This window comes from Silene latifolia, chromosome 1 (assembly GCF_048544455.1).
Source record: "Silene latifolia isolate original U9 population chromosome 1, ASM4854445v1, whole genome shotgun sequence".
NCBI lineage: Eukaryota > Viridiplantae > Streptophyta > Magnoliopsida > Caryophyllales > Caryophyllaceae > Silene > Silene latifolia.
In genome coordinates, this window is record NC_133526.1 from 78,063,363 (window position 1) to 78,083,230 (window position 19,868).

Consider the following 19,868-nt stretch of genomic DNA (forward strand, 5'->3'; position numbering starts at 1 on the left):
GGTAGCGGCATGGAAAGCGGTACTCATCAACAACCTACTACCCATAGCATCTTGTAAAGCCTTCCAAAATCTCGAACAAAATCTTGGGTCACGATCCGACACGATCTCCTTAGGGACACCATGGTAACGAACAATCTCCTCAACATAGGCACTAGCAAGCCTATCTAGACTCCAAGTCTCTTTTATGGGGATGAACCTAGCACACTTGGTCAATCTATCCACAATCACCCATACGGCATCCTTCCCACCAACGGTCTTAGGCAAGGCCATAACAAAATCCATAGAGATAGATTCCCATTTCCATAAAGGCACATCTAAGGGTTGTAGCAAACCTCCGGGTCTCTTATGCTCAATCTTCACTTGTTGACAAGTGAGACATTTCCCAACATAAGTCACAATGTCATTCTTCATGTTAGGCCACCAAAATTGAAGCTTCAAATCCTTATACATCTTGTCTCCTCCAGGGTGGATTGAATAAGGGGATAGATGGGCTTCATCAAGAACTCTCTTTCTCAAGTCACCGGCATCGAGGGACATACATGCGGCTTTGGTAACGGAGATATCCACTAGCATCAATCTCACAATCTTTAGCTTTCCCTTCAAGAAGCTTGGTTTGGAATCTTTTGAAAGTAGCATCATCCACAAGGTTATCACGGATCTCACGAAGAATAACGGGTTCGGCAACCATAGCACCAAGGTAATCAAAGCCACTCTCCACTATTTGCAAACTTAACTTACGAAACTCGGCACAAAGGTCATCGGGAAGCACACGGATGGCACTCAAGGAGTGAATTGACTTTCTACTAAGAGCATCGGCAACCACATTTGCCTTTCCTTCGTGATATAACAACTCCAAATCATAGTCATTCACTAATTCCAACCAACGGCGTTGCCTCATATTCAACTCCTTTTGGGTGAAAATATACCTCAAACTCTTATGATCGGTGAAGATACGGCAATGAACTCCAATGAGGTAGTGTCTCCACATCTTTAAGGCATGAACAACGGCGGCTAACTCAAGATCGTGAGTAGGGTAGTTCACTTCATGAACTCTCAATTGTCGCGAAGCATAAGCAACAACCTTCCTATTTTGCATGAGAACACAACCTAAACCCATCTTAGAAGCATCACAAAACACATCAAAGTCCACTCCATCCTCGGGTAAGGTCAACACGGGAGCGGTAGTCAATCTTCTCTTCAACTCTTGAAACGCTACTTCACAAGCTTCGGTCCACAAGAATTTGGTCTCTTTCTTCAAAAGTTGAGTCATCGGTCTAGCGAGCTTAGAAAAGTCCTTTACAAAGCGACGGTAATAACCCGCCAAACCCAAGAAACTACGGATCTCACCAACATTGGTCGGGCTCTTCCATTCCATCACGGCTTCAATCTTCGAAGGATCCACCATAACACCTTCCTTAGATATCACATGACCAAGGAATGACACCTTAGACAACCAAAATTCACACTTGGAAAACTTGGCAAACCACTTTTGACGACGAAGAATCTCTAAGATAGTACGAAGATGATCGGCATGCTCTTCCTCGGATTTAGAGAAGATGAGAATATCGTCGATGAAGACCACAACACACTTGTCCAAGAACTCACTAAAAGTTCGGTTCATTTGGTCCATGAAGATAGCGGGGGCATTGGTTAAACCAAAGGGCATCACCTTAAACTCGAAATGTCCATATCTCGTGCTAAAGGCGGTTTTTGGAATATCGGAATCACGAACGGGAATTTGATGATAACCGGATCTTAGATCAATCTTGGAGAACGTAGAGGCACCTTTGAGTTGGTCGAACAAATCTTCAATCCTTGGTAGAGGGTACTTGTTCTTGATAGTGACGCGGTTGAGCTCACGATAATCGATACAAAGTCTCATGGATCCATCTTTCTTCTTCACAAAGAGAACGGGAGCACCCCAAGGTGAGGCACTAGGTCGAATAAATCCTTTCTCAATCATCTCATCAAGCTGCTTCCTTAACTCTTTAAGTTCGGTTGGCGCCATACGGTAAGGAGCTTTTGCAATCGGTCCGGTTCCGGGCACAAGGTCGATAGAAAATTCAACATCACGCTCGGGAGGTATCCCGGGCAACTCCTCGGGAAAAACATCGGCGAACTCACACACCACGGGCACTTCTTCAAGCCTCGGCAAGGTGGGAGAAGTAGAAGTCACCACACATAAAAAGACTTGGTGACCCTTCCTCTCCATACTCATCAACTTCAACGCGGAAATCAACTTCACACCTTCTTGAGAACGGACTCCTTTATAGGATACACGGGTTCCTAGCGGACTTTTGAGGCGAATCTTTTGATCTCTACACTCGAATCTTGCATCATACTTGGACAACCAATTCATACCCAAAATCACATCGAATTCCTCAAGGGGAAAACGAAGTAGGTTAGCGGGGAAAAGATTTCCCGAAATTATGATAGGGACATCGGGAAAGAAGTAGGAGCATGAAATGATTTCTCCGGAAGGTAAGGATATAGGGGTATCTTCACTAGGTATGGGCTCAAGAGCTAACTTTTCCGAAAACTTGGAAGAAATAAAAGATAAAGATGCGCCGGTATCAAAAGAATAAGGCACGGTTGATTGAGAATTGAGAACATACCCGTAATGATGTCGGGATGGGCGGCGGCTTCGGCACGACTCATGACAAAGATGGTTCCTCTTGGCTTGGCTTTAGGAGCTTGGGTGGAAGGAGGAGTAGTAGAAGTCTTCCTATCGGGGCAATCATTGTAACGGTGACCGGGCTTCTTACAATGATAGCAAGTCAAAGGTCGGTTGTAGCATCCAACTCCGGGGTGTAAGGCTTGCTTACAATTGAAGCACTTGCGAGCTTTCTCCAAGTTGAGGTTGTTGTTGCTTGATTGGGAAACTTGTCCACTAGGCTCTTGCCTCCTTGGTTCTTGCACTTTTGGTTCTTGTGTTCTTGGCACAAACCTCTTGTTAGCATAATTCGGTGAAGGAGAAGGCACAAAGGGTCTCTTGCCATGAAAGTTAGGACGGTAAGAAGTAGAGTGGGAACGAGTCTTGGCATCATCATCAATAGCCTTCAAGGAATTTTCGGCCCAAAGAGCATCATCATAGACCGCCACAAAGGTTGTGGAATCTCTTCTCACCATACTTTCCAACTTAGGATTCAACTTGCTTCGGTAGAAGTAGACACGCTCATCTTCATCTTTCACAAACTTAGGGGCATAGTGAGCAAGATCATTGAACTTGTCGGTGAAAGCTTGAACGGATAGGCCTCCTTGCTTGAAATCAATGAACTCCTTCAATTTTTGTTGCTTGAGTTCCTTAGGGTAGAAACGAGTTTCCACAAGAGTCTTGAAACGGTTCCAATCAAAGGTGGGGTCTTGAGTGACGGAAGGCTCGGTAATAGTCCACCACCTATCGGCCTCCTTCACAAGGAAATGAGAGGCAAGCTTCACTTTGTCTCGATCTTGGACATCATAAAGAGAGAAATTCTTTTCCATGTCACGAAACCACTCGGAAAGCTCAATAGGATCCACTTCACCACCATAGGTCTTAGCCTTGTTTCTTGTTAGTTGACTTGCAATCCAAGAAAAACTTCCTTGATGATCTACCACATGTGGAGCGGGATGGGCTTGAACATTGACATTTTGTTGATTTTGAAGAATTTGAGTAAGGGCTTGCAAGATAGTATTCTCCACATTGTTTGGTCGCACCATCTTCTTAAAGCACCAAAGAGAGTCAAACGAGTTAGTACTTAACAAATAGCATACACAAGAAGACTACAAACTTAGGTCCTTAGTTCTACCCATCTCTCATTCATTATTTCAAGGTCAAGTTCAAGATTTAGGTTGGGGTACACGTGTGTGCGTCGGGAGCTACAAAGGCTCTGATACCAACTGTGACACCCCGCGATAAAGCGGAAAGTAAACTACTAAATATATACAAAAAATGTGAAGTTTTTTAAACTTTTATTTAGTAGATAGAGTTTAGCATGCGGGAGTCACTAACATTCAACAGAAGGAAAAACGAAAATAAAAACAAGGGTCCATACAAATAAAACGGTCAAAAGTGGGGAAAATATATCCCTCGAATGACATAAAGAAATAGGTGAGTCTAAGCGGTAAATAGGAAATCTAAAAGTCCGGGGTACTCGCTAGCTCACACGTCAAACCCCATATAAGCATCTTCACCAACCTGTCATTCATGTAAACATGAAAGCCACATCGTGGGGAGTAACTCAAGGTTCTCCCAGCCACAAAACATCAAGATGAACATGACAAAACACACAAACAAATGACCATATCAAGTAAGATGAGAATGAGTTGAATTGTAACTATGCATATGAGCATACATGATCAAAGATTCATAAATAAGGAAAAGGAATAAAATAGGCAAGTAAGCAAAGCATAAACAAAGTTAAATAATGGAGGAAAATGCTGGAAGGCAAGATAAAGACCACTTAACCATGAGCACGTAATTCAAGGAGACATGACCAATATACCCATCCAAAATGCAAATCCTTTACTACACTCATCAAATATAATTTCCCCTGGTAGGACGACAATGATAATCACAAAGACTCGGTCCTAGTCTAAATCGCCGGACTCTCGGGGCGAACGGTCCCCGATTCGACACGCGGCGAGAACAGTCCGCATCCAAGACTCGATCGACGAACGGAAGTCGAGAACCCACAATCGGCGAAACAGTCCCGAAAGAGGCGGAATAAATGAGCTAAATCCATACTTGGCAGAACGGCACAAGCAGGCATAAAGGCATGTCAAGCATATATGATGGTACTATGGCATTTCTACAAGAATACGACTCACAACAAGTAATTATTTATAATCATCTTTTCATACTTGTGACATATAAAATAAATATCTCGCTTTATAGTTATACGTGCCGATTAAATAAAATAAGTAAAATATAACAAGTGGTAATGGGTAATTTACGTCATGAGAAAATTTACGGGAAGCACACAATCCATTGCAAGTGACAAGACGAGCCCGAAAATCCAATAGTGATGAGCCCACAACATCCAGAAATTTGGGTCCAAATAAAAATAAAAAAAGGGAGTCCAAGATTTTCCATTATTTGAGCCCAAGAAATGCATGTTGGTGAGCCCAACATTAGAAGTCACAACATCAAGAAAAAGAGAAAAGAACACAGCATCAGGCAAACGCAGTGATCACCAGAAAAAGAAAGAAAGGAGGTCATGATATCAATACTCGGCAAACCCAGAAATCACGAAACAAAGAAGAAGAGGGGGGAGACCGCTGCACACCAAACACAAAACAAAACCAGTCCAGGAACTTGCAGACTTGCGAGTCCAACAAATTTCTTACCCAAACCTGTAAAGTATCTAGACACACCATTTCATTCTCTACATTAACAAAATCCCATCCCCTGCATCCTCGAATTCCAACAGACACAACGCAACACCGACAGTCCCTAGCAACATGAGCAGTCCAGACGAGAGAGCAAAAGAAATTTCGACTGTAAAAAAAAAAAGAACCGAGGCAGAACAGAGAAGCCAACCTCTTCCCCTTACCCGAACTCAAGAAGAAAAACGGACCAAAAAGGGGTCCAAACAACCATGAAAAATGAGCACAAACACAACACAATCAACTCCATCTATGGGGAAGCATACAAAGACTTCAACTTTGCGAAAAATAAGGCAAAAACGAGTAGAAATGGGCGGAGTTTCCCGACGTTTGTCGAGTAACCTATCCCGGTTACCTTAACTTTCTTCAATCTTCAAGTGAATGGTCGATTATGAATGAGTTTCCTTCGGGGTCCTCAAAGTCTTCACCTAAAAACCGTAATAAGAGCCAAGTTAGTCTAAAAAACGTCACATTTATGAGACGGGTCGAGACGGGAACTTCACAAGGCTATGCCTTTCTTACCTTAAAAGATGAAGGAAGAGATAAGAAGATGAATGGTGCAAGAATTATTGAGTTTGGTCGAAAATTGAGCAAGAAATCTAGGATTTTTAAGTCGCCATTTATGGGTTTCTTTGGAGCTTGTTTTGGTTCGAAGTACAGCTGCAGCGTTTTGTTCGTTTTACACAGGGATTTCGAAAAAGGAAGGAGTATAAAATGGTGAGGTGTTGTTGGATTGGTCCAACCTTTGTGAGTGTGGGTCAAAACTCATATTTTAAATGGGTGCTAAAGTTAAGGAATGTGTTGTCGACACGGGATAGGTCGGGGATAGATAAGTTAAGCCTCACATGTGAGCATGTGACGGTTCTTTGCTAGACGGAGGTTCGTCTTAAACCTACTATAATTTAAGACGGAAATTTTATTATCAATATAGTTATTATTATTATTATTATTATTATTATTATTATTATTATTATTATTATTATTATTATTATTGTTATTATTTCTATCCGACGAAAACGTATATTTTATATACGTAAGCTTTAAAACTCATAGCTTTAATTAAATTACTTTTATTAACATAATGAAATTAACTAGTTAAAGTAATGTAAAAGTTTTATTTTTCTTTATGAAAATTATACGAAAAGGGCGGGTGTTACACAACGAGCCATAAGTCAAACGGTTGACTGATTGATCACAGATGCGAGATTATAACGATACCTCGCAGGACAACTTTTTGTGACAACGTAATGGAGTCCTAAATGTTTAATAACATTCGGTGCCAGGTCGTGGATAGGACATCCATTGTGTTCCTAGAGTCGATTCTTTTGACTATCGACTGTCTCTTGAGATTAAGGCAGTTTTTGGGTGACTTTGGTTTCTTTCTCACGGTCTGCCGTAACTGGAGGCTACGTAGATTTTTTCTGGGTCATTTCATACTGTACTTACATCTGCAGGATTCGAGTTGAGGAAAATATCCAACCCTTATCAGGTATAGTTATTTCTCAGGGCCACTCGAGGAGTTGTAACTGAAATGCATGGCCATGCTTGAATGTTGATTCGTTTATCAGTTAAGTTACTCTCTAGTCGGGGAAACCACTCTTGATATTGATCGCTTGTAAAATACGACCTTTGTAAATTCGGATTTGCAAATTGTTTTACATTGAGTGGGAGAAATTTTAGGATATGAGAATCGGTTATCGCACATACACTTGTGAGGACAAGTGGGAGTTTGTTGGAGCTTGTGTCCTCCACAAATTAGTGTGATAACATTTGTAAATCTCTTACAGGTTCACAAGGGTATACTTCGTATATTTAATCAGTTGATTAACGTTTACCTAATAACGATTGGCTTGCTAGAAAGTTTGACGTTATTATCATACAGATGTCGGTGATCAACTGGTCCCTAAAAGTCACACCTATAGGATGTGTTTGAGAAATGTGGTTATAGAAATATAATCACATTGATGCCCAAAATGACTAAAAAGTTAGTCAATGTGTTGATGAGATAATTATTTAATAAAAATTAAATAATATTAGTTGAGACGAATTAACTGTCAATTCGTAAATTAAATATAATAAGTTATATTTAATTAAATGTATGTAATGTTAGCTTGGACGAATTAATCTGTTAATTCGTAATTAAATATAATCAGTTATATTTAATATCAACAAGATGAATGTGTCATAGTGGTAATAGTGAGGGTACACAAACCAAGAGGTCTTGGGTTCGATCCTCACTAGATGACAATTCAACACATATTATATATTTCCCCTCACTAGATGACAATTCAACACATATTATATATTTTTGGTCTTAATATACTCCTTATTTTGGTCAGTTGGGCCGAAAATAGGAAAGTATTATTCATCCTAATTTCCGGCCAGTATAAAAAGGAAAGGGAGAGAATTATTTCAACTCTAATTCTTTTTCTTGACCTAGCCTCCTCTCTCATCAGAAAAAACACAAAAAACAACTAAATTTTTACAGAAAATTTTAGATCGATTCTAGCACAATCAATAGGGCATATCTCATATCGTCTTGGGTGCAACTAATAGGCGAATATCAATTTTGATATTGTTCTTAGGCCAATTTTGCTAGGACCGAAGGTTAATTCTGAATCCTTTATACTTTGTTTATGTATTTTGTTTATGACCATTGATCATCATTGTTAAATTCGTTATAATCCTTCTAGTTTAAGGGAAGTATACAGATTATTTCCCACAATTCGGGGCGCGTCCCTGGCTGAGTGAAGTCACTTGCGAGAGTGACTTTATGCCCTTGGTTCGCCCTCTGTGGAACCCGCCATAGGAAGGGATGTGCACATTAAGGAAACTTGGGTTTATCGCTCAGTGGTTGATGAGCGGGGATTTGGTAGGTACGGCTGCGGTCCTCCACTGGCGGTGTGGAGTACTTGTTGCGATGTGTACTCTGGCAGGAGAATGGAGAATTGTTGTGATTGGTTGAGCTGTTTTGGCATTTGTTTCATTGTGACTTGTATTGTGTAATTAGTACTGACCCCGTTGTTTGTTTTGAAAACTGTGGTGATCCATTCGGGGATGGTGAGCAGTTAATGAGCAGGTATGATATGATGCATATGAGATAGCTGGGATGAGTCATCACGTGGCAGTTAGAAGAGTCTTCCGCTGTGTCAGACGATGTTTTGTAGTTGTGACAGTTTTATCAGTAGACCTTTTTGAGAACTTTGTATTTCAGTTTAACAGTTGTGGTTTTGACATGTAATCACTTTAAACCGTATTTACTTTTAAGTATGTTTCATTATTGTCTTATGACTATCATTGTTTCGGGTAGCCGAGATGGTGACGTTTCCATACCTTAAGTGGTCCTGATAAGGCACTTGGAGTATGGGGGTGTCACACTTGTTGTAAAGACACGCCATTCCGTTTGGCGTGTTTCCTTCACAAGACACGACATTCCTCTTGGCGTGTTTCAATCCAGTAGCTGCAACATTTTGACACTTTCTTAGTCACTATAGACACGCATTCCTCTTGGTGTGTTTCCTTCACAAGACACGCCATTATGCCCGGCGTGTTTCAATTTAGTAGCTACATCAATTAGCACTTTCTTAGTCACACTATAAACACGCCATTGTTTATGGCGTGTTTGGTCTAATTTTTAGGTTTTGAAAACCCGATCCTAAGTGGACATCATTTTGACAATTACTTTCAAAACCGACCCAAAACAACAAATACTTTATTTTTGAGCATTATTTTAAAAACGGATTCATTTTTTATGAGGTTATTTGAGTAATAAAAAATAATTTTATAATATACTTCGCATAAACGTTTTATATGAGACTAACTTAATTTAAATCTTCAAACTTATGCAGCATAACATTAATTACATTAGGGTCTTAAGTATATAATTAGTCCAACAAAACAATTATTTTTGGTAGGTTAACTATATGTGCGCAAGGAATGCTCTACCATAATAGTTAACCTTTCGTTAATGGTTGTGAAAATCTTGTTTTGATCCTCCAAACTAGTCAACTATATGATTTCTTTTATTTTTGTTCATCATTAGAGGGTTTCTTGGTTAAATCAAATTTAGGAAAAATTATTGATGGTTCGTTATGTGTCCTTAATGTACTCAAGTTTATCATCAGATCAATCTTACAATAAACCATGATGATTGTTGTCCTGCAGTTAATCGAATGAAGGATCCTCTCAAGAGGTTACATACAGGTAAGTAAAAGATTAAGATGGAGAAAGTAAATTAGCAAACATTACGCCATTTGATCAAGACGGACAAATTTCGAGGAAAACCAATGGACCAAGCTGTTTTTTCATCTTGCTAAAAGATTAAATCAGAAATTCAACTAGCAAAGAATACAACCTACTCACACAAAATTATAAACGATTTTTCTTAACATTACTATTGTGTAGCCAGTATCGGCTTGAAAACAAATTAAAATGCTTCATAGGTTATACAGAATCACAGATCTTTCGACAAACAACAGTAAGACTTTGAAGCAATTAAACTTGGCGACTCAGAAATTGAGAGACACGCGTAAAACATGCACTGAATTCTTTTGTAGAAATATTACATACCAAGAGCCGGAGACGCACTGATGCGAAGAGAAATGAATACAATTGTAAAACTCATGAACATGAACTTAGAGCAGACCTCGGGCTTGGAAAAATTCACGCCAAAAACAATAACTGGTTATGTAATAAGAGAGAGTAGTTCAAGCACCGTTCTTGTTTTGCCAAGGTTTGAGCACACCAACTACAATGACAGCAACAATGATAAGCAGGATAATTATTGCAATGCACATCCATTTCCGCGAATTCTTTTGCAAGCTTTTTGCCCGTTGAAGCGCTGTATTTCCCGAGTTGACATGATCTACTGCATTTTTTACCTGAAATAGTTTGGAACGACAAATTGAGTAAATCATTTAGCATTGATAGATTTTCCACTGTAATAATTTTTGGATATGTATTCATTTACCTGCGACTCTATATTGTCGAGAACATCTCCCTGTGCATCAACCAAGACAGCCATATCTAGGAAAATCTACACACGCAAAATAGTGAGGATTAAGAAATCATGCAGTCCTTACTTAACATGTCAGGTTCTCCCATGCATATTTTCAAACAAGCTTGAGAACTTTTTTATTTTTCACATTGGTTGTCTGACGATGACTGTTGTTTGACACACCATATCAGAATTACCAAGACTGAGAGATCTAACAATGAAGATAAAAATGCATCTGGCCGGGTTCAGTAATACTCATATGTGTTTAAACAGCCATATGTTAAAGTTGAGCAACATTCTTCTTAGCTTCAATATTTCATAAATTACTACCAATATTAATCAAGGAGCCACCTAGAAGTTTACCAAAAAGAGCAAATTTCAATGGTTTAGATTCACAAAAATCATGAGATACTTTCATAATATCTCAAGCCATAAAATTATACCTGTTGCAGCTCGAGTAGTTTCCTCTCTACATCCCTAACAGCATCATGACGCTCTTGTATTTCTGCAAGTGTGTCCATCACCTGCAGGCAAATTCATACGTTGCTAGATATTCAATACCATCCATCATGTATAATCAATATTTAAATCCCTGTTTTGTCTTCAAATATATTAAATCCCAGATAACCGACTGTGGTAACAACCTCTCTCACATCTGAAGAAACGATGACCAAACATGCAAAATGATACGAACTCCATTCCCAAATTTCAATTGGACTTTAGCGATCCCAAAATTATATCCATAGAACGTAATGAGTAGAATTTATCATGATTGATTCATCAATACTCGTATTACTTCTTTTATAATACTTCGTCTATTCCACTGGGTTTCTTTACATTTTTCTTTTGGGTTTTCTCATTAGCTTCTTTACACTTCTATTTTTGGCAACGAATAGTTTAAGCAAAGTAGGCCAATATTTCCATCCACTTGCATATCTCTACTCTTAAAAGAGCTGGGCAAACCAAAATGTTAAACACCCAATGGTACAGAAGCACAGTTTTTAAAAATATAAACTTTGCAACTGTTGGTATATTATGAGAAATTAAAATTCAAAGTCAGCATCTTTTAACCCAAAGTCAAAGGGGACAATAAACAGGGAGTGGATATTTTGCTGATAGACCATGCACAATTTCAACTAAAGATTAGAAAGTAGAAACTGACACCGTAATCTGTACTAATATCGACACGAACGTTAACATAGACCTTGGCTGTGTGCATCACGGTTCCATTTGCTTTTTTTGGGTATCAATAAAAAAAATACTATGAATGAAAGAGAGGACAAAACCATTCAAAAGTATAGCCGAAAACAATTGATAAGGAGGTTCGGAATGCTGACCCTCGCCTTATTATCAGACTTTTTTTCCACTGAGCTAAGATTGTGTATGATCAAAGGGAAAACATATAGACATCATATAGCCCCAACTACGCCCACCCCCAGCTCCATCGGTGCTCTTAACTTTTTTGCTCCACAAAAGGATGAACGATTGATGGTGGTAGAAGACAGGGAAAGAAGGCACACCTGACCTCGGCCTTGCTCCTGTATTGCTTTCTGGAAAATCTGTTCACTGTTGCCAGTCTCAATCAACCTGTCGATTGTCTGCGGGAAATTGAAGATAAAATTAGAAGTGGGTAGAATTACATGAAGGCAAGAAGCTAGGAACATAGACATTCACCTCCTCATCGGCACGTTGACCCGTCACTGTTAAAAAAGGAAACAAATGTAACACCATCAACCTATAAGCATAACTACAAGTCTACAAGTCCACAGTTATCAACTTCTCATAAGCAAACAAAAGAAAGAACCTGTATAAACACGTCGCTCCACGACTTCCCGATACTCGTCATGAACATTTTCACGTAATGTCTGCATGTCATTCAATAGTTAGGAAAGCTCGAGAGGGGGGGAAAAGGTGAGCGTAATAATAAAGCAGAGACAATCACCTGAAATTCTGCCATTTTGTCTCTCAATTTCTTTTTCAATTGACTGCAACAACATAAAAAATAGCTATATATCAAGGACTCCACTGAGAATTTTGATGAGTACTCAATTATCGTTTTCACAAGGAAATTGTGGTCAAACACTGAATATGCATGCTGTGGAGAGTTGACACTCGGGAGTATTGAAATTGGGCAAAAACTAACAGATATATGCAACTCAAGCATGCCAAAGATAGACCAAGCGAATTTCAGACGTCTATATGCAAAACAACAGATTTAGAAAGTTTCAGATTCTATTAACAGCATTGACTCAAGCATATGTCCATGCAAGACAATTGATTAGAGGACTTGCACTACTACAGCTTAGCCATCAGCCGAAAGGAGGCCCCTTTGCATAGAAATTTTATCTTGGCAATCACATATGAATCAGATCAGCGCAGAAAATGTTGCACAAATGAGCAGCTTGAATAAGGTCATGTTGCATGCCTATTAAGCCACGATAGCTAGTAGTAGCTGCTTGCCGGTTGCCAAAGGAACCCAGTGCACGAATAAGACCGTGAAAAATAATAGCATAGATCCTTTACAAAGTTTGTGTCCTGGCCCCAACCTTCACTTAAGCGGGAGCCTTTGAGACACTAGATAATGTTGTTATTGCTGCTGCTGCTGATGACTTAGGCACTTTAGACACTACTACTGTCATCCCATTATATTGTCACTACTTAAATTTGATGATTAAACATCAAATTTAACCAAAATTTTCACAACAATACAAAATAAGTACAGCTGTGTAAAAATGATGATTTTCGATGGGAATGTTGTTGAGGGGTCGGATTTCTTCAGATATCTAGGATCTATTATTCAAAAAGATGGGGAGTTAGACGGAGATGTGGCTCACAGAATTAAAGCGGGATGGTTGAAATGGAAGAGTGCCTTAGGGTTTCTATGCGATAAAGATATGCCCCAAAGACTAAGGGGAAAATTTTATCGCACGACAATTAAGTCTGCCTTACTTTACGGTTCCGAGTGTTGGGCCGTGAAACATTGTCACATTCAAAAGATGAGTGTGGCGGAGATGCGCATGTTGAGGTGGATGTGCGGACATACAGGGAAAGATTGGTTAAGGAATGAGGTGATTAGGGAAAAGGTAAAAGTGGAGCCAGTAGAGGACAAGATGATGGAAAACCGACTAAGATGATTTGGCCATGTGAGAAGGAGACCTATGGACGCACCAGTTAGGAGGCTGGAGACTTGGAGAACAGAAAAGGTCCCTAGAGGTAGAGGAAGACCGAGACAGACATGGTTGAGAGTGATAGAGCACGATATGAGATTTCTGGGGCTTAAGGAGAGTATGGTGACGGAGAGGGCACAATGGAGGGAAATGATACATGTGGATTTTTAGTATTTGATGTTTTTTTGACATATTTAGTGTTTTTTTATTTAATTTAAAGAAATTAAATTATTTATTCTTCCCTCCTTTATTACACCTTTTTACCACCACTTTCTTATAGATTTTACTTGGTTTACTTTTAAGGCATTCCGGATCCTTAATTCTATTTCGGTTTTTAAAAAAAAATCGTTTTAATCTTTTCTCTCGATTTAAATTTTATGTTTTTATAAAAGAAATCCGGAATTCGATTTTAAAACCCCTAAGTTACCTTGACTTTTCATTACATTTTCGTTCTCCCTTTTTGTTTTTCATTTTCCCTTTCTTATTCGCATTTTGAGGCGTGCGTTCACCCATGGACGGTTCGAAAGGATGATTCATGTCAGCCGACCCCAAAGCATTTTGGGATTAAGGCTCTGATGTTGTTGTTGTTGTTGTTTGTAAAAATGATGATATGAAGTAGCTGTTCCGACAAATTTTACAATATATCTCAACATATAGTTGGAGAAACTAAAGGTCAAAGTCGACAGAGGCCGACCTCCGAAGACAAATTAGATAATGCAAATGGGATGAAGGTATTATTAGTGTTCTACACTTGGTCACCAAAAAGATCATAGTCTGGAATCTGAATGCAACAACTAAATGAGCTTGATATTTCTGCGAAGAGACTTCAACAACAATATAGTTGCTTTTTCTATAAGAGAGAATTGTAAATAAAGGACACAAAAAGGCAATGCCATGTATAATAAGATACCAAAGGAGATGAAGCTCGTAAACAAAACGAGCTAGAAAAACAAGTTCTCAAGCTAGCAACTCCATCTTTATAGTCGCTCTTACAAATTTTGAATAGAACCACAACATGAAAGCAAAATCTCTAACAGGAGAGGGAAACCGAGCAAGAAACAGAAAGAGGACAAAATGGAACAAAAAAAATTATGCAACTGTATTTGTAATAACAAGCATTGTGTTGACACATTACTTACACTGTTTGTGTTGTCCGGGCTCGCTCAATGGCAGTACCTTTTCCACATCCAGGCTTCTGCAAACTTGATAGATTCTGGAAGAATAGAAACGTCAGAGACTAAAGTTACGTTAATACATAAAAACTCGGTCAAAGAAACAAATATTACATCTTTGTCAAGGTCTTCAATTTTTGATTTTATAAGCCGAGCAATCTTCTGGACTTCATCTACATCCTTCTCCATGCGTTGCTTGATAGCTTCAGAAAGGATTGTAATTTTTAATCACTTTAATGACTTGAGTGTATCAATAGCAAAAGACTGCACTCAAAATGCTTGTCATGTATTGCTCCTCAAATAATATTTCAGAGGTATACCACGAAGAGGAGATTTCGATTCTCGTCTTGCAAGGTTTTAGGATATATAAAATTATGCTGACCGAGAAAGTGAAGAACATGAATAGGTTTGCAAGAATAAAGCACGAGGACCAGGAGTCCAGGACTACTCACATTGGGTAAAAAACTAAAAATTGAACTCAGTAAAGCTTTTGATCTTGAAGTTCAAACAAAATACTCAAAATCAAAAATTGCAAACTTTAATCATATAATGAAAGTGATGGCCCAAAATTTCATTTCTTCTTCAGGAATGTGTGTGTACGCTTATAAGTCATACAGGAAAAGTGGTACTAACATGTAAAAGAGAACATTAAATTCAAGCTTTATATTCAACCCTAACTTTCATAGACCCAAAACTAACTCTAATCGATAAAATAAACACCAATAGGCAATAAAAGAGAGAGGACGTGACATGAGAATAAACATTAGAAGAAATGAAAGAAAATAGAAGAATGGTTCACAAGATTTCCATTTCAGATTTTGTATCACTCATATGAGCAGGACTAGTCCTCTAAAACTTGTATTATACAATCAATTAACATAAAGGAGATGATATAATTTCTACGCTTCAGCCAATTAACAAGATGTTGACAGTATGCATTACCTACACAAAGGGGACAGAACAAAACTTACACTTCATAGCAGCAGCCTTAGTAACAGCTTTTGACTCCTCATGCGCATCCTACAGAACAGGTAAAAAATTTTCAGCCTTTTGGAACCTGGCATCTGGCAATTATATGGGCATCGAAGTCTGTTAATATTAGAACTCGCAGTTAGGAAGCGAACCTGGAGCTTTCTAAGAAGATTGTTAATCTTTTCATATTGTTTATCAATCTCTTGAACCTGCGAAGAAGGAACAAAATATTGCTCAAGATACAGTGATGTAAAAAAAAATCCAATACTGGCATTTATAATTCTCCATATAGAATGCCTGTCTAAAGAGGAGGGTGTCTCAATCCAAAAAGAAAAGTAAGATGATAAACATAGATTTTAATTTGGAGTCACCTTTTTAGAGAAACTTTGAAGGCCTAATTCTCCAGAATTGTTAGGATTTTGACCCATCTCAAGATCATTATCTCTGGATGACTGGCCACGAGGAAGATCAAATGAATCCTGTAAAGAAAAAGAAAAAAACTGAGGACAGAAACTACAATGTATGCATTCAAGTTGAGAAGAGGTTACCAAAGAGTAGGCCATGAGCTAAATACCCATTGCTGAGATTCAGCTAAACAAAAATAAAATACAAATCAAAAGCACGATAGAATCCCATGTAAGGCAGACACCAGATAATGAATGTGCTGAGGCAAATATATGAGCAGAGGCTGTCTGTAGGGTGTTCGACTAGGACTCGGAACCAGGGCCCAACAACTGGAAGACCCCAGTAGTCAGACCTCCATTAATTTTGCGGAAAAAAATAACTTTTCCCTCATTCCCATTCAAAACCCAATACAAAATGAGTAAAACATTTATCTACACAAACTGAGGTCGACTTCCACGCAATAGCATAGTAAGAATTGAATAAAAACAAACTTTTTTTCTTAATTGAATTCCTTTGTTTCTTAATCATACACCGGGCCTCAATTTTAACAAATGGAACATGGCATTCCTGGCAGTTCCAAAAGCCAATCCACTTGTATGCCTCTTTAGAGCTAGGGGTTAACGTCAACTCACTTCCCTCATATACCTGCTTCACTGATTCTTCGTAGCAACTTCACCAAAACCTGGCAATCCGTGTCCACAACATTTGTATCATTATCATCTCTCCAATCCCCAGAGCTCGTACCACTACATAAATGTCCTATACTAATTGAAGTAATGGCGCTAACCTTAGAACCTACACTTAATGAAACCTATAAGGGTAGAAGATGCCCCACACATGTTCCAGTACATTGCCTACCAAACATTCCGGACCCTTCACAGACAACTTCAAGTTAAAGCAGATGCACCCAGGCTGTCTAATAAATTAAGCTATAACATTCCTCCTGGTTCCTACCAAAACTCTCAACTCCCGTCTCTCTTCATTGGAAATTTGCAATTACAATGCCGCGTAATTCACCGTCGATTTAAATAGCCAGATGAGCCGGAAGAAGATTCCATAGGCAACAATGGCACTTCTCAAAATCATGATCAAATTAAAACAACAAACCAATCTCAAGAGTAACCCAGAAAACCATACTAATTACCCTAAAACAAAAAAAGAATCAAGTAATATGAATAAGAGGACCAATTTCAGATCAAACAAAGTGAATTAAGAAAAGGGTAATCAATAGAAACCCAGAAAGACGAGTAATTGACCCACAAAAACACATTCAACTAGAAACAAATACAGGATCAAGGAAGCCCAGATCAAAGACACATCATCTTAAGCATAAACACATAGAAATAGAAAAAGGGTAATTAACAAAATTAAAGAGGAAAAATAGAAGAGTTACCGAAAGAAGGTTGTTCATGACTGCAGTTAATTTGGTGAAATTCCTAATAAAAATTATTGAAAAGGGGAAAATGAATTAGTGGGTGAAGAGTAAAAGAGAGAAGAAGAAGAAGAGGAAGAAGAAGAAGAAGAAGAAACAAGGAGACTCTTCTTGCAGACAGTAAGGAAGGACAAAGACAGTGGTTGTTGCCTGTTGCCTGTTGCCTGTTGCCCTGTTGGTGTTGGCTAACTTAATTATTGAATATACTCCCTCCCTCTGCTGTTATTAGGAAAAAGTGTATATGTTATTTTAGATTTTAATCAAATTATTTCATTTTCTATTTCAAGGTAACTATTCCATAGTCGTGACTACTTGGGAGCCGGTTTTCAAAATCACAAATTTCAGAATACGTATTCGAAAATCGTATATCTAATTTTTCCGTATACCTGGTTTCTATTTTCACTCCAAACCAGCACCAGACACCCGTCACTTTATTGCCCCCACTCTAGCCCATCATTCGACTCCTACCTTTTGTACCAGACACCATTTTCACTCTATTACCAGCCGCCGACCTCCTCTCACGCCTCCTCAGGCGGCGGCCATAAGTGTCACCATCACCAATATGATCTAAATTTAGGGAATATAATATAACTTTAATTAATGCTCAGTTTGTGGAATATGGGAAATAAGGCGCATGTGGTGGAGGCGAGACAGATGAAGGGTGGTCCGTGATGGCGGAGTGTGATGTTGTAGTGAGAAGGTGGTGGGTGATCTGCGGTGGTGTGGTAGTAATTGTTAAAGGTGACAGGTGGTTTGTGTAAAGAATTGATTAAGATTGTATATATTAAAGTGTGAATATTATAGTTTACAAGAGAATTATATATACTAAAGTTAGAGACTAAAGCTAAGCTAGAGATAATAACAACTAGCTACAAAATAAGAATTACAAAGACTTTTGTAGATACCTCATTTCTGCACCTACCGCAAGCTACCCGGTGATGATTGGGCCGCATGTTTGGTACACGGAATGACTCTTGCAGTTGGTTTATGGAGAAGGAATAAGCTCTTGTTGAGTCAGTTGTTGACTCTTGCAGTTGGTTTGTTGGTGAGACAATTTATTATCATTAACACGCTTCCGCAAGATGGACGATCGAAGCATTAGTCCAATCTCGGAAGCCAATTGACAAGGTTCTTTTCAGTCGTTTGCCTTAATCAAAATAAATCCTAGCTTAGTATTAACAAAATAGCTAGCGGTAAGTCAGGATCGAATCCACAAGGAGGCGGTGATTATCTAGTTTGTTTATATTTAAATCCGTCTTAAAGGTAACAAGTTATGGGGTTTTGATTGGGTTGATTTCTAACAACTAATAGCAAATTAAATAAAGATGATAAACAATAATATTAAAGAGTCTAGGGATTCGGGTTCACTAGGTAGTCATCAAAGGGTAGGATTTAATTCATTGATCGGGCAATTTATATTGTTGAAAGTCATAAGATCAGTCGATTCTAATATGTCTTTTTAGATCTAACTTAACATGCAATTGCTATCATTAAGTCAGTCTAATCCAATTATCGTGGTATGTACTAGTCTTACCCGTCGGTGATAATCCTAGTTTATGCGATACTAATTAATCAATTCTGATCAGTAATCAACTAATTAGAGGTAAAACAATAATTGAACAACAATAGAAAGCAATTTAACAATCACTTTATAATAATACCTTTTCTAACAACCTAGATCTCATTTCACCCTAGATGATAAGTTTAGCTACTCATACTAATTATAATAGCAACAATAACAATAATAGAAGGCATAATAAGAACATGAAAGATGAACAAGCAATTGAAATTATAATTATTGAAAGATTAGAACAATACCGTAAAGTAGCAATGTTTAGATCCGGAAGGAAGAACAATAAAAATAAACTAAACTAAGTATTTTAGAGAGTTTTTAGAGTAACTGTGCTAAACCTACGGAAAATAAAGATTAAATAACCTAGGGTACGAGTTTAGGTATTTATAATATTACATAACCGACTTAAGGAATTTGCGGAAAAATATGGAAACTGGAAGGTTCCTCGATCGAGCCTAAGTGCACTCGATCGAGGCACCAATTCTCAGATATCCTAACTCTCAACATTGCACAAACTGGTTCCTCGATCGAGCCTATGGTGTACTCGATCGAGTAACCAAGTTCCTGCTTCGTGCACTGAACTTCAAACGGCCGCCATTTCTTCGTTACTTATCAGAAATAAGCGATTTGCACGGCGTTGGAAAGCTAAGAAGATAAGCTTTCACCTTCAGTTGGAATCACTTGGATATCACTTGTAGAACTCGAGATGTGGCTCTTCAAAGTAGGCACTAGTAATAAGAAGCTCTTTTCTTCGTGTTTTCTTCTTAACTTCTCTTCCTTCATT

The 19,868-nt window shown here is 38.5% G+C and overlaps 2 protein-coding genes across 5 annotated transcripts; both read right to left on the reverse strand.

Annotated features, from left to right (window-relative positions):
• Positions 1 to 517: 517 nt before the first annotated feature.
• LOC141649120 (uncharacterized) lies at positions 518 to 3,699 on the reverse strand. The gene is made up of 2 exons (XM_074457821.1): positions 2,616 to 3,699; positions 518 to 834 (listed from the first exon to the last, which is right to left on the reverse strand). Exons 1-2 carry the CDS (start codon positions 3,697 to 3,699, stop codon positions 518 to 520), a joined length of 1,401 nt encoding a protein of 466 aa, XP_074313922.1.
• A 6,046-nt stretch (positions 3,700 to 9,745) lies between these two features.
• Positions 9,746 to 17,730, reverse strand: LOC141606794 (syntaxin-132-like). Of its 4 annotated transcripts, none has more exons than XM_074426127.1 (14): positions 17,676 to 17,730; positions 17,473 to 17,515; positions 16,046 to 16,153; positions 15,827 to 15,883; positions 15,674 to 15,722; positions 14,817 to 14,905; positions 14,670 to 14,743; positions 12,306 to 12,348; positions 12,168 to 12,228; positions 12,038 to 12,063; positions 11,884 to 11,961; positions 10,807 to 10,887; positions 10,337 to 10,402; positions 9,746 to 10,247 (listed from the first exon to the last, which is right to left on the reverse strand). In XM_074426127.1, exons 2-14 carry the CDS (start codon positions 17,488 to 17,490, stop codon positions 10,074 to 10,076), a joined length of 924 nt encoding a protein of 307 aa, XP_074282228.1. In that variant the 5' UTR covers positions 17,491 to 17,515; positions 17,676 to 17,730; the 3' UTR covers positions 9,746 to 10,073. The 4 variants fall into 4 exon arrangements, with proteins under 4 accessions (XP_074282228.1, XP_074282223.1, XP_074282213.1 ...); XM_074426122.1 differs by having other exon boundaries at positions 17,610 to 17,729; XM_074426112.1 differs by having other exon boundaries at positions 17,662 to 17,721.
• Between the last annotated feature and the right edge of the window lie 2,138 nt (positions 17,731 to 19,868).

Coding starts and splice junctions, on each gene's coding strand:
- LOC141649120 (XM_074457821.1), bottom strand. CDS start 3,699: ATGGTGCGACCAAACAATGTGGAGAATACTATCTTGCAAGCCCTTACT. Junction 835..2,615: donor CCATCCCGACATCATTACGG/GTATGTTCTCAA, acceptor TATATCACGAAG/GAAAGGCAAATGTGGTTGCC.
- LOC141606794 (XM_074426127.1), bottom strand. Junction 15,884..16,045: donor TTCAAAGTTTCTCTAAAAAG/GTGACTCCAAAT, acceptor CCTTCTTCGCAG/GTTCAAGAGATTGATAAACA. Junction 14,744..14,816: donor TTGAAGACCTTGACAAAGAT/GTAATATTTGTT, acceptor CTATTCTTCCAG/AATCTATCAAGTTTGCAGAA.